The sequence below is a fragment of the Lolium rigidum genome, unplaced genomic scaffold (assembly GCF_022539505.1).
Source record: "Lolium rigidum isolate FL_2022 unplaced genomic scaffold, APGP_CSIRO_Lrig_0.1 contig_45901_1, whole genome shotgun sequence".
Lineage (NCBI taxonomy): Eukaryota > Viridiplantae > Streptophyta > Magnoliopsida > Poales > Poaceae > Lolium > Lolium rigidum.
Window position 1 is genome coordinate 34,125 of NW_025900632.1, and position 11,805 is coordinate 45,929.

At 43.6% G+C, this 11,805-nt stretch overlaps 1 protein-coding gene and 1 long non-coding RNA gene across 2 annotated transcripts; both read right to left on the reverse strand.

The window, feature by feature from the left end:
* Positions 1-414: 414 nt before the first annotated feature.
* On the reverse strand, positions 415-2,772 carry LOC124681520. Its single transcript, XR_006995918.1, has 4 exons — positions 2,576-2,772; positions 2,425-2,494; positions 2,022-2,199; positions 415-1,836 (listed from the first exon to the last, which is right to left on the reverse strand). It is a non-coding gene; the product is annotated as an uncharacterized LOC124681520 (long non-coding RNA).
* Positions 2,773-3,490: 718 nt separating this feature from the next.
* LOC124681519 (ARF guanine-nucleotide exchange factor GNOM-like) lies at positions 3,491-8,283 on the reverse strand. Its single transcript, XM_047216430.1, has 2 exons — positions 7,639-8,283; positions 3,491-7,173 (listed from the first exon to the last, which is right to left on the reverse strand). Exons 1-2 carry the CDS (start codon positions 8,260-8,262, stop codon positions 3,619-3,621), a joined length of 4,179 nt encoding a protein of 1,392 aa, XP_047072386.1. The 5' UTR covers positions 8,263-8,283; the 3' UTR covers positions 3,491-3,618.
* Between the last annotated feature and the right edge of the window lie 3,522 nt (positions 8,284-11,805).

An 11,805-nucleotide genomic window follows, 5' to 3' on the forward strand; every position in this document is an offset into this window, starting at 1 on the left:
ACCGTTCTCAGCCGCAGGAACCGACGAGCGGGGCCGTCTCGCGGTCAGGCCCACGCGTAGAGGGAAGCGGGTACGAAACGGCCGTTCCATGGGGATATCTAGCGGGAGGAACCAACCGGGAAGCAGCCACGCGCGAGGACAGCCAGTCAGTGCGCTCGCTTCGGGCCAGGAATCAACGGATAAGATGAATAGATGAGAAAATCCGACGATCCAGAAGCAAGAATCGCTGTGAGGCCCCCTATGGGGGGCATCATATATAACTTTAGATTCTAGAAATTGAATTAAAACTTGTTTAAATCATAACTCCTTCTTTTAAATCGGAAAAATGTGTATAATATATCAAAATCTTCAGAAAAATGAGATCTACATTTTGGTTACAAAATCATGCATTGCTAAATAACTTTGAACCCTAGTTGTTATAGAAGAACTAATTGTACCCTCCTTTGCAGTAGACAATTTTCGTAATGTATAATCATGCAGTATTTTTTCTTATATGTTGTACGGAGTAGACTATAGTTCATACTCCTCTGTTCCAATGAATAAGGCTTATATTTATTTTTTGAAAAGTCAAGCCAAGTAAAGTCTGACCAAACTTATAGAAAAATGTATCAAGAAATATGGTATTTTGTAGAAATCATTTGAAAATATAGTTCATGATGTATCTAACGATATTGATTTTGTATTTTGCATGTTAATGATTTTTTGTAAAAACTTAGTCAAACTTTACATGGTTTGACTTTTGAAAAATAAGATAAGCCTTATTCATTAAAACGGAGGTAGTACTATTTAAACTTCATAATGAAAATAATGTCCCTTTTTTAATATGTTGCTATCCACATGACCAATGTGCGCAAGACGAATGAACTTTTCCGGATATCTATTTCAGTGACTTTTCGAGTTTATTCCATTCAAAGATATCATGTGCTTTCTTCAACCAAGACCCACAGCACAAGTGAAACGCAAACATTCAAGAAGTTATGTATGTCAAAAAGTGAATATTGATTAGAATAGGACAAGAAAATACCACTAGCATGTAACAAACTCAAATACTCCCTCCGATCCAAATTACTTGTTGCAGATTTAGGATCTGCGACAAGTAATTTGGATCGGAGGGATAAACTCATTACACTAATAAAGTGTATACCTTTGCAAAAGAAATCTCAGAAGACAAATTTGATGTTTCTGTTAGCTCAACCGGGAATTCTGAAGCCAGGGAGTGTAACTTTTCCAAGTGGTCAACCTAAGAAAACATGGCAATGACGAAAGATTGTCACCACAAAATAAGAAATGGTAGGTTCAAGAAATTAACTCTGCAATGTGAGTATCATTTGTTTCCCACATAAAGTGTTTCCTGATTGTAGTTATCTTACAGAAGAATTATGGGTTTACTTATGAACAAAAAATAAAGATTACCGTTGAGCAGGATGATAACGCAATGTTTATTTCACTAATCATCATTACCTTTCTCTGTGAATCTTAGCAACAGAGTAAATATTAGGGTCTCACGAAATGAACTACAACAGAACCTGATTTTCCATACCTGCAGCTGCGTAAGACTAGATTGGCAGGATGATTTACATCTTACAGCTACTAATTCTTTGATGTCCACATATTTTACATTCTCCAAACACTTGTATTTACAAAGAAAAATATCATCAATCTTGAAAGACAATTTCTAGCACTCAGAACCCATTTCTTAGCATCAGTTAATTTTAGTGCCATGTTCAGCAGCTTTTAAGGCAGAGCAGTATCCAGGAACGGGATATGGAGAATACGATCAGATTCTGAAAGCCAATCCTCAGCATGTTGTGCATATGATATATACCGATCTTTCACCTAGAGACAGCAAATAGGGGCCTGTCAAAAGAAAGAGATAACGGAAAAGAAACAGACATGATCGAGATGGTCTTCCATAGCACAAATTATGGTACCAGTACCACCGTAAAAAGCAAGCTAATTACCCCATGCATACTATTCTTTAAGAACAACTAAGTGCAAATATTGAAAACATATTACTCAACTGCAGAGGTGCATTGTAGTCCATCGTGCGGGAATGTCATTAAGAAAGAATGGGCTCTGCTTAACATTCTCCCCTCAGAGAGCCTTGACCTCGCAAGCTAAATCACCCAACTCTGCAAGGGTGTGGTGGTAAAGTAAGCGATGCTTCTCCAGACTGCATTCACAAAGGTGCTTCCAGTGCTGGGAAAAAAGGAATTATTCTTAACAAACTTGGCTTAAATCTATTTTCTGAAAGCACTATCAACGCTACTACATAAGATGGACATGCTTATCAAAGATGATTTTTTGCTTCCATACAGCAGTTAAAATATGATATTCACAGACAAGTTTAGCAATAAATGTAGCAACTCGTAAAGACGACATAGAGTTAAGAATTGACTAACAAAACAATGTCATAAGACAAACCTCAAGGCAAACATAAGAACGAAAATGCTGAAAGATACAGGTACTGTCGGCATATGACGCACATAGGATCCTGCATGGTGAATTTTGATATTGGCTCAAAATACATTGAAAATATATCATGACAGGAGACGAAGTATATTAGTAGAAGTACCTCTTCACTTCCGATATAGTTCAGGTTATTCCTTGCTGGCACTGGACTGGATTTGACAATTCCATTAAACCATAGCTCCTCTCAACATTTTTTCTCTTTCACAAATAGCCTATCTATTTCACCTTTTAAGTAGAAAAGTGATTTACTATTCACCATTCTACAAATAGAAGGATTAAGGAATGTAAGCATTTGCCTGCATGCTGCACAGGTTATAGATACTACAGTGCACCATTATGAGCAAAACCTGACCGGTCAACGGTGTCAAAATTATCCTATTATTCTAACAAGCAAAAACCACAATAAAGTAATCTCAATTCATTCAGCATTATGGTGCTAGGGACCAGAACCAGAACCTCTAAGTTCTCCATTTCTTAACAGGATTGTAATAGTAGTACGCCAAATCTTCAAAGGTCCATTTTCCAAAGTAAAACGTAAGCAGCATCACATGGTCACTATTGATTGTGCATTTGATATTGTGTATGCCGCAGCAAAAGAAAGACCAAATCTCGTATCTGAATTCGCTAAAGTGCCTCATTGTACCCTGTACTACTTTTGCTTTATATGATAGCCATATTAAATCGTTCCTATAGGGTTACTTTTGGCGAGAAACACAAACACGACAACAAAATTGCATTTCAAACAAATACATGTGAAGTTTTTAATATTTGTCACTTAGAGCGATGAAGTGTCTTGTGAAAGCTAACTGGCTAAACTAAAAGCTGGTGACGAAATTCAATAAGCGACCAGCATAGCAGCAGATAAATTTACAAAAAAGCAGGTCTGCTGACTAGTGACAAAAGAACAGGTAAGCCAGCAAATAACTAATAGCCATTCTCTAATCAGGTTCTGTTGAAATGTTTCTGAAATCCTAAAAGTTACATAGACACAAATTTCAGCATTTTGAGAAAATTAGACTAATTTGTGCAAGCTGTGTGTATTTATTTCTGACCGAGTAGCAGCTGGAGAATGCAAGGACACAATGTACATTCATACTATTGTTTTAGGAAGCACTTGCATAACTGTAGCCGATTTACTGGAAGACATCATTTGACGCTAACTAATCTCCCCTCAGAAACTGCTGGACTATCCAACTTGTCTTGTGTACTTTGTGCTGCATCATCACCATCATTACCAGGGAAAATTACTGACTGAAGCAAAGGTGTGATATTGCTAACTTGAAGCCATGTTGCTTCCCACAAACTGGAATCCCCGCTGATGCTTTTCTTTGATAGGATCCCACTCGCTTTCATCACCAACAGTATGTTCTTGAGTTGCTCTGTGATGGCCTCTTGTAGCTTCTCGGTCCTACTCCCTCTAAATTTGACTTTCATGAGCTTCTCCATCATGTCCAAGACTTCCAACCACAGCTTACTGAAACTGCTCTGTGCTGAAAGATCATTAAGCGACTGCAAGAATAATTTGAATAACAGTTTTACAGCATGTAAGAGAGACACCTCCATGTTTCTGAAATCCTTTGGTGAGGAAGTCTGTGCAATGTCTAAAAATTCATCGAGCAACTGGAAAACAATGTCAAATGACATCAACCATGCTGAAGATGAAACTGACATTCCATCAACTACTAAGCATCTGTGCAACAATAACAGAGCATGATTCCTCACTTCTTCCCTCTGATCTGTGCACATCTTCCGTAGAGCCTGAATTAGCCGTAGCCACATCTCATTAATTCCTTCCGACATCCTTGCCGCATCTCCACTAGCTTCCTTAATCTCATGTGACCAGCGTGTAAGACAGTTCACTGATTCCGCCATTAGGTTCAAAGCATGGATAGATCTTTCTGCAGACGCAAGCCGAGACTCCGCAAACTGTCTTGAGGCCTCCACCGAAAGGACAAAGTTCGCAGGTGAGAGGTGTGATCCCTCAAACATGATAAAAACTAGGGCTTCAAAACAAGCGTCAGAAGCATCTGGATGGCGAGCAGTGATGCACAGCAAGGAAATGATAGTTTGCCAACCAATCTGGGACTTGATATGTGTTGCATTTTCTCTGACAAGGCGTGTAACCTCCTGGGTAATGTTCTCGCAATAAGCATCAGCCACACGAGCATCGAGTTTCAAGATTAACTGAAGCGACCTCAGTAAATCATCCACAAGATTCTCCTTATAAGGAAGCAAACGATGAACAATGTCCAGGAGGCCAAAAACAGCTTTCTCCACAAGATTGCAGGGCGTCACTGTGGACTGAACAATATGAGTTATGTGCTCATAAACATCATGCCATAAAAGGACAATCCTATTTCTGTTATTTAATGCAACAGTAATGATCAGCTCTAAGCAGAAGACTGCATTGTCTTCATCATCTATCGAGCTGGAGATCTTCCGACGTTGGCCAGCTGCCTTAATGAGGGCTCTTGCCAGATTCAAGAGTGAGTCAGCTTGTAAGAATTTGCTCTCGGTGAAGATTGTACCTATTTGGCACTTCTTTATGGTCTCTGAAGCATTCCTCTGAGCAGCAAGCTGCTCCTCGGTTGGCTGGAACTTTGGCTCTTCGGTATCTAAATACAATAGTTGACTGAACCTCCCCATTAGCCCATATGTTTTCTTAGGAGTGCTGACTGGCATGACTTGAGATGCAGCGGAATATGAAGAGGAAATCTTGCTAGGCAATGAAGCAGAAGAGGGCTCCTGATCATCAGCTGTATCGTTAGAGAGGCGAGCAGGAACAAGGCCTGTCTTGTGAAATCTTAAAATGCAATCAATTATGGTTCCCCATCCTGTGTTTATGTGATCACCATGAATAGTTGCTATAGTGAAAAGAGCCTCCGCTGCCATTCTAGCCTTGGTATCCTCACCAAAAGCTGTTACAGGATCATCGTAGGAAGCGTTCCACACAATGGTGAACTTGCCAAGTTCCACAACAAGATCATTCAGCACATCGTTAAGATCATAGAATGCAGCCAGCCTAGCCACTGACAGAAAACCATCAATGCATCTCGCAAGATTCTCTTCTTGCTCAACATTACCCAAAATCACTGAGATAGCAGCAATTGTTGGCCTGGCCATGATAAGAAACATGTCATGATCAAGAAAAGGGTAGGAGTGACAAGCAATGTAAGCTGATGACCTCTTTGACTTAAACATCAGATCAGCCCAGCGGCTAAATGACATCTCAGAACATCCCACTCCTTGGTCGGGAATGGTTTTGATTTCATTTTTACAAATAGAATAATATATCTCAGACAAGAACTCCCTTGGAAGATCATTCCCACCATTGATATGGCGATTGTTCCTGATGAAGTCTTCCTCGGTCATCTTCTTCTTAACCCGTACATTGTGTTGATCCGTGTTGAGCAAGATAACTGAGTATGACAGCACCAGAGTGGCATCACAGTTAACAAACAATTTTGGTGACTGCTCATAGTACCTCTCAGAAAAGGCCTCAAGAATCCTTTGTATCTTCTGTGATTCACCAGGCAGCCGGAAGGTTTCCAGGAAGAGCCTTAGGGCAGCATCCAAGTTCAACTCCTTGAAGTCAAAGGTTTTAGAGAATTCATGAAGGACCTGAATGGAGAACTCATCATGATTCCCCAGATAGTCCCCAAGAAGATTCTTGTCTAATCCAGGTGTGTAGCGGAAAAACAGGGCGACATTACGTGGATCAAGTTTTTCAGGCAAGAGATGAGCACCTTGCAAATACTCAAAACCCTTCTTTTTATCCGTATTGAAATGTTCAACACCAACCATCAGCTTTCTCTTGATGCTTTTCTGCTGGTTAACAAATCTAACCAATTGATTAGGATCATTAATGTTCTCACACTTCAACTGCCAAAAAGGAAAATACTCTCTCATTTCTTCTACCGTTTGCTGGCAGTGCTGAGGTGAATTGCCAGTCCTCTGTGCTATTGCCTGAATGACAGCAAGCAAACCATCCAAAGATAGCACATTCAAAGGTGACAAAGTAACTTCCACAGAGAATGCACTTTTAGACAGAATGTTAACTAGGTCTTCAAAAACATTAGAGCACTGTAAATCACAGTCCATATTCATATACATCTCAGCCATAAACTCTTTCTGTCGGCAAAACTCCACTATAGTCTCCAAGGCAACTTCCTGCTGCTGATAAGTAGCTCCATATCTACTCTGGGATAGTCTTAGGATCACACATGCAAAGAAAGCCTCAAGTTGAAGCTTAAGTTCCTGGCGTAAATGGTAGAAGAGGGTAAAAATAATGTTGGATACCGTCGATAGAATCAAGGGGCTGATTGACAGGCCGATCTGCATTAGATTGCGGAACAGTTCATCTTGTAAAAAACCAAGTAGTTTGGGGTGTCTGTGTATGTATGAAGATGATAGCTCAATAGCAGAATTGATCAACCCCAGAGCAAAGAGTGGCATATCCTCATCAAAGTCAACTGCATTCATCCTTGGGTTCACCTCATTGTCTTCAGCTATGTTCAAAAGAGAGCACAAAAACTGCAATATTTCTACCATGCAAGGAACCCCAAACAGCTCCATCATAGCTTTGTCTTGCACAACACCAGATTTACCTCCCACTTCATCCTTGGAACTACTCAAGCACACAGAATCGTTACCATTCCCCATCTTGCTAGCACTGAAACCTTGTTGCTTGCTACCAGCAATCTGCAAAAGAGAATAACAAGTGATGCAGGTTAAAAAAACAAATGCAATCAGTAGTAATGTTTTAATTTGCTATATGGACATGCTACGTATGAGTTTTCTTAGTTATTTCTGCCAATGTACTTATTTCTAAACTATCTTTACTAAATGCCAGCAAAACTTATTTCAGTAAGGTTTTAATTTACAGTAAGGGAAAACTGAACTCAATTTCACAAGTTCAGATTGCTAGTGAATAAAGTATAACCAATAACTCCTCTAACAAGAAGAATTACATGAACACATTCTCTTTTATAGGGCTCTATACATTTCATCTTTTACACAATCCCATATGAGCATTGCAGTTCAATTATAATGGTAAGTTCTTGCAACAACAAAAAAACAGTACAATGGTAAGTGGAAGAAAAAGGAAATCATTCCCAGTACGCGACTAAGCAAACACTAGACTCGTATGTTTAGAGGAAATCATACCTGCTGGTCTTCAGCCGCGGTGGCATCAATGTCCGGCAAGCGGGCGAAGACACAGCGTACAACCTCGTGCATAGTGTGGCGGGAAATGCGCTGTAGCAGCTCTCCCTTGGTACCAGCCTGCTGCACGACGCGGAAGCAGGTGCTGACGATGTCGCAGACGTGGCGGTTGGAGAGCGCCGGCGCGGCGCGGGCACGGACGCAGGCGAGCAGCACCTGCAAGACCCGAGCCAGGACGGCCTCCTCTGACGCCAGGTCAGTAACCTCGAAGCGGCATCCCGTGACGGCCTCCACGACGGCGGACATGGCATCGGCAACGTTGGGCGCGTCGGGGCCAACGAGGTCGAGGGAGAGTATCTTGTGCAGGGACGAGAGCGCGGCGCCCGTGGTGGGCGCGCCGGCCTCGTCGGAGCGGACGAGGTCGAGGAAGGGGCGGAGGTAGAGCAGCGGCTCGACGTCCCCCCACCGGCTCGGGTCCCACGTGGCGACGGCGCGGCGGAGGGATTTGAGCCCCGCGATGAGGGGGTGGTCGAGCTCGTCGCCGGCGTAGCGGCCGCCGGACCAGCGGACGTTGCGGCGCATGATGGCGAGCACCGTGGCGACCTCCGACGTCAGCACGCACGCCATGGCCACGCGTGGCGCCGACGACGGTGGTGATGCGTCCATGGATCACGGGAGCGGGGTGGGGAGGACTAGACTAGCTAGTACCAGAAGATCTGGGGTACGTTTGGTTTCCAACTTTCCGCCTCAGCTGGCCCTACCAACTGTCAGGGTCCCGGTGGATCCGTGACGAATTGGATCCGGAGAATTGGGGATTTGGGAGGAATCGATCGATAAAACAGATAAATTGCAGAAATTAAATAAAAGATAAATTGCAGTTTTTTATTTCATGGTTAACTGGAACAGGATACAAGGATGGTCTTTTATAGACCTAACCAACTACAACATGACACAACAGGTAGAATACCGATACTACCCTTCCACCTAATAACCAACTACTACATAACACTAATCTCCCTAATACACACCACTACTAGTACCTGACATTACCCCCTCCCCAAGACCATTGCTCAGCAATGGACAAGTTTCTTCAGAAACTTTTATCATTATCAATTTTCCTTGAGGATTCATTCACCACATCAGGGAGGTAGGAATGTAATGAAGATAATATCCATTTCCCAGGTCCGAAGATAGTTCTCTGAAAATAGTAGATTCTTTGCGCTGTAGTTCTTGTGGACACCTTTCCGATAGACAGATGCAATTCCAGGGTCCCATTGTAGTTTGGCCGTTTCAAATGAAAGAGACCAGCAAGACAAAACAGTGACCATATGTCCTACCCATTCACGAGGATTAATGCTTGTACCCTGTGGCGTGTATGCTAGCTGTCCATCTCTGATATCACTCCCATTCTGCAACTCAGCCAGTAAAAAGAACTCCCGAGGATGCTTGTGTTTGGTCATTTGCAGTGATTTGGCTGTAGAGCTTCGGAAAATAATGGTTTGCCCTGCTATTGTTGTTGTTTGAGATGAACACAGAGAAAGTTGAGCTACAGACTTGCCTTTAGAACATGTGACAAGTAGACCCAGTACAACCGCTGCATTCACTTCTGTCCATTCCAAACCGAAGGCAATGAAACACTTGACAGCTGAAGCAAAAATAGGTTGCAGCACTTGAGTGAAAAACCCATAACGTGTACCCAGAGGATGGGTTGCAAGATATGAGTGCAGAATTATGAACTCCAGGATCCCATGTGTAAGTGCTACTGCCGAGTAGTATGAATAGTGGTCCAGGTAATGAGTTGTACCATGTAAGATTTGCCACTTTGGTATAAGTATCTGTCATGAGCTCCCGATCAGCCAAGTGATTTTTTGTACTTCTGATGAACCTTGCCGAGAGTACTAGCATCACCTGAGTAGTGTGATATTGGACACTGACAAGGTCTCTGTTCAGTATTGAACTCAGAATTGTCTCTTCTCCCGGATCCCATTCTTTTTCACTCTCATGGGTTACCAACTGCTGTACACTAGTACCAACTTGGTTGCAAAAATTCAGAGCCTTAGGGACTAACATAGCCACATAACTGAGTTCCTCATCAAACTGAGAGTTGGCTAAGTGTAGTAATGCTGAAGCTCCTGGATTCCATTCTTTTCTTTTCTCATGAATTACTGATACATTCGACTGTGGGTCTCTCAGCTGCTGTACATGTACTGATGCCTTCTGAACACCGTGTCGCTGCTGCACATCAGTGAGGTAATTCAGATAAGCAATTGTTTGTTCCGTTTTTGGTGCCTTGACACACTTGAGAATCTGCTCACTGTCTTGCTCCTCTTCTTCATATGATTGTTGCTCAGGAGTGCTAGAGAACACATGAACAAACTCATTTGAGCAGCCATCAAAATCATAGACATCAAACACTGGTGCCTTGCCGACACACTTAAGAAGCTGACCACTTTCTTGTTGCTCTTTATATGGCTGCTGCTCACAAGTGAAATCTTGCACATTTGAGGTAGTGTTCAGGCCAACACTATCTTCTTCTTCGTATGTATCATATACAGGTGCTTCCTTAAACACATGGGGATCATCTTGCACATCCATTGGCCATTGCATGTTGGGAATAAGCAACGACTTAGAACCTGCAGTAATGTTTGCTTTAGAGCAGAGAATAGGAGTTAGACCGGTTGCTTGTTCTTCTACACATGGCGGAGCCGTGACACCAACTTTTCCCACTACTGAAGATGATTCCAAGGGATAATCCTCTGGTAGCGCATAGTAGCGACGTTCAGTACCATCAGCTAGGAACACACTTTGGCTAATGAGTGTGTTAAAACCATAAGACTGCCGCATCTCACCGGGCACCTTATGGTTGCCATAAGCAGTAGCAGCAATGTTTGAACTGTAGTTGTGACTTCCTTGAGGTTGGGAATTTGGGGAATCATCAGAAGCTTCATTTGTGTAAGCAGCTTCGGAGCTGGAATTGTTTTTCTTGCACACCGAGGAATCCATACGAGCAACAGCTGCAGAAAGGCGAGCAATTGCACCTTGGATTGTGTCGCAGGAGATACTGTCACGTGCCTGCAGCTGATCCAGACGAGTCTCGGGAATGTTGTCGAAGACGTCGTCGAGGAGGCCGTCGAGGCCATATGCGCAAGGACGGGCTCCATCTGCGTGAGGACGGAACCGTCTGCGTCGAGGGGTTCGAGCAGCGGCGTGTGGTCGGGAAGCTCCCGCTGCGTACTTGCCCACTTCCTTGGGCGGCGACGAGGCGTCGAAGGTGTGGCGCTGGAAGGCGTTGACCTCTCCGTCGAGGAGCTGGAGCAACGGCGCGTGGCTGCTTTGGGGCTGGGGATGCGCTCGATTTGGAGCTGTTGGGGCAGCTCTGTGTTGTGGAGTCGCTTGGACTGTGAGATCATGGGGGGGGCGGGAAGTGGTGGTGGTGGAGATCGCCATGGATTTGGGTGGGAGCAGTAGGTGGCCATTTTGGGTGTGGATTTGTGAGGGGAAAGAGTGGTGCTGGTGGTGGCCGGCGGAGGGAAAAGGGGATGGAGCGGGGTAGTGTCCATACGCTGGTGCTCCGAAGCCAAATGGGGGCGGAGGAAATACGATGGTGGGTGCATACGCGGGTACGGTGGTGGAGGACAAGAAGGCGGAGGTCGAGGGCGAAGTCGCCATGGATGCGAATCGCCGTTGCGGGCTGGATCGAAGAGAAGAAGGAGAAATCACCGGTGCGATTGGAAGGAGAGATTTGCGAATCGGATCGCAAGACGAAGACAAGGGAGGGATGGGTGGGAAGCAGGCCGAGCGATCGACCGCTCTGATACCACTCTGTCAGGGTCCCGGTGGATCCGTGACGAATTGGATCCGGAGAATTGGGGATTTGGGAGGAATCGATCGATAAAACAGATAAATTGCAGAAATTAAATAAAAGATAAATTGCAGTTTTTTATTTCATGGTTAACTGGGAACAGGATACAAGGATGGTCTTTTATAGACCTAACCAACTACAACATGACACAACAGGTAGAATACCGATACTACCCTTCCACCTAATAACCAACTACTACATAACACTAATCTCCCTAATACACACCACTACTAGTACCTGACACCAACTTTGGCGTCACCAATATTTTGCCATTGGCGGCGAAAAAAGTGACTACCGTGTGGAAACTG

Bases quoted from the DNA above. Each gene is read 5' to 3' on its own strand.
- LOC124681519 (XM_047216430.1), bottom strand. From the start codon at position 8,262: ATGGCGTGCGTGCTGACGTCGGAGGTCGCCACGGTGCTCGCCATCATG. The intron at 7,174-7,638 runs GTATGATTTCCT...TCTCTTTTGCAG, and splicing joins CCGCGGCTGAAGACCAGCAG to ATTGCTGGTAGCAAGCAACA.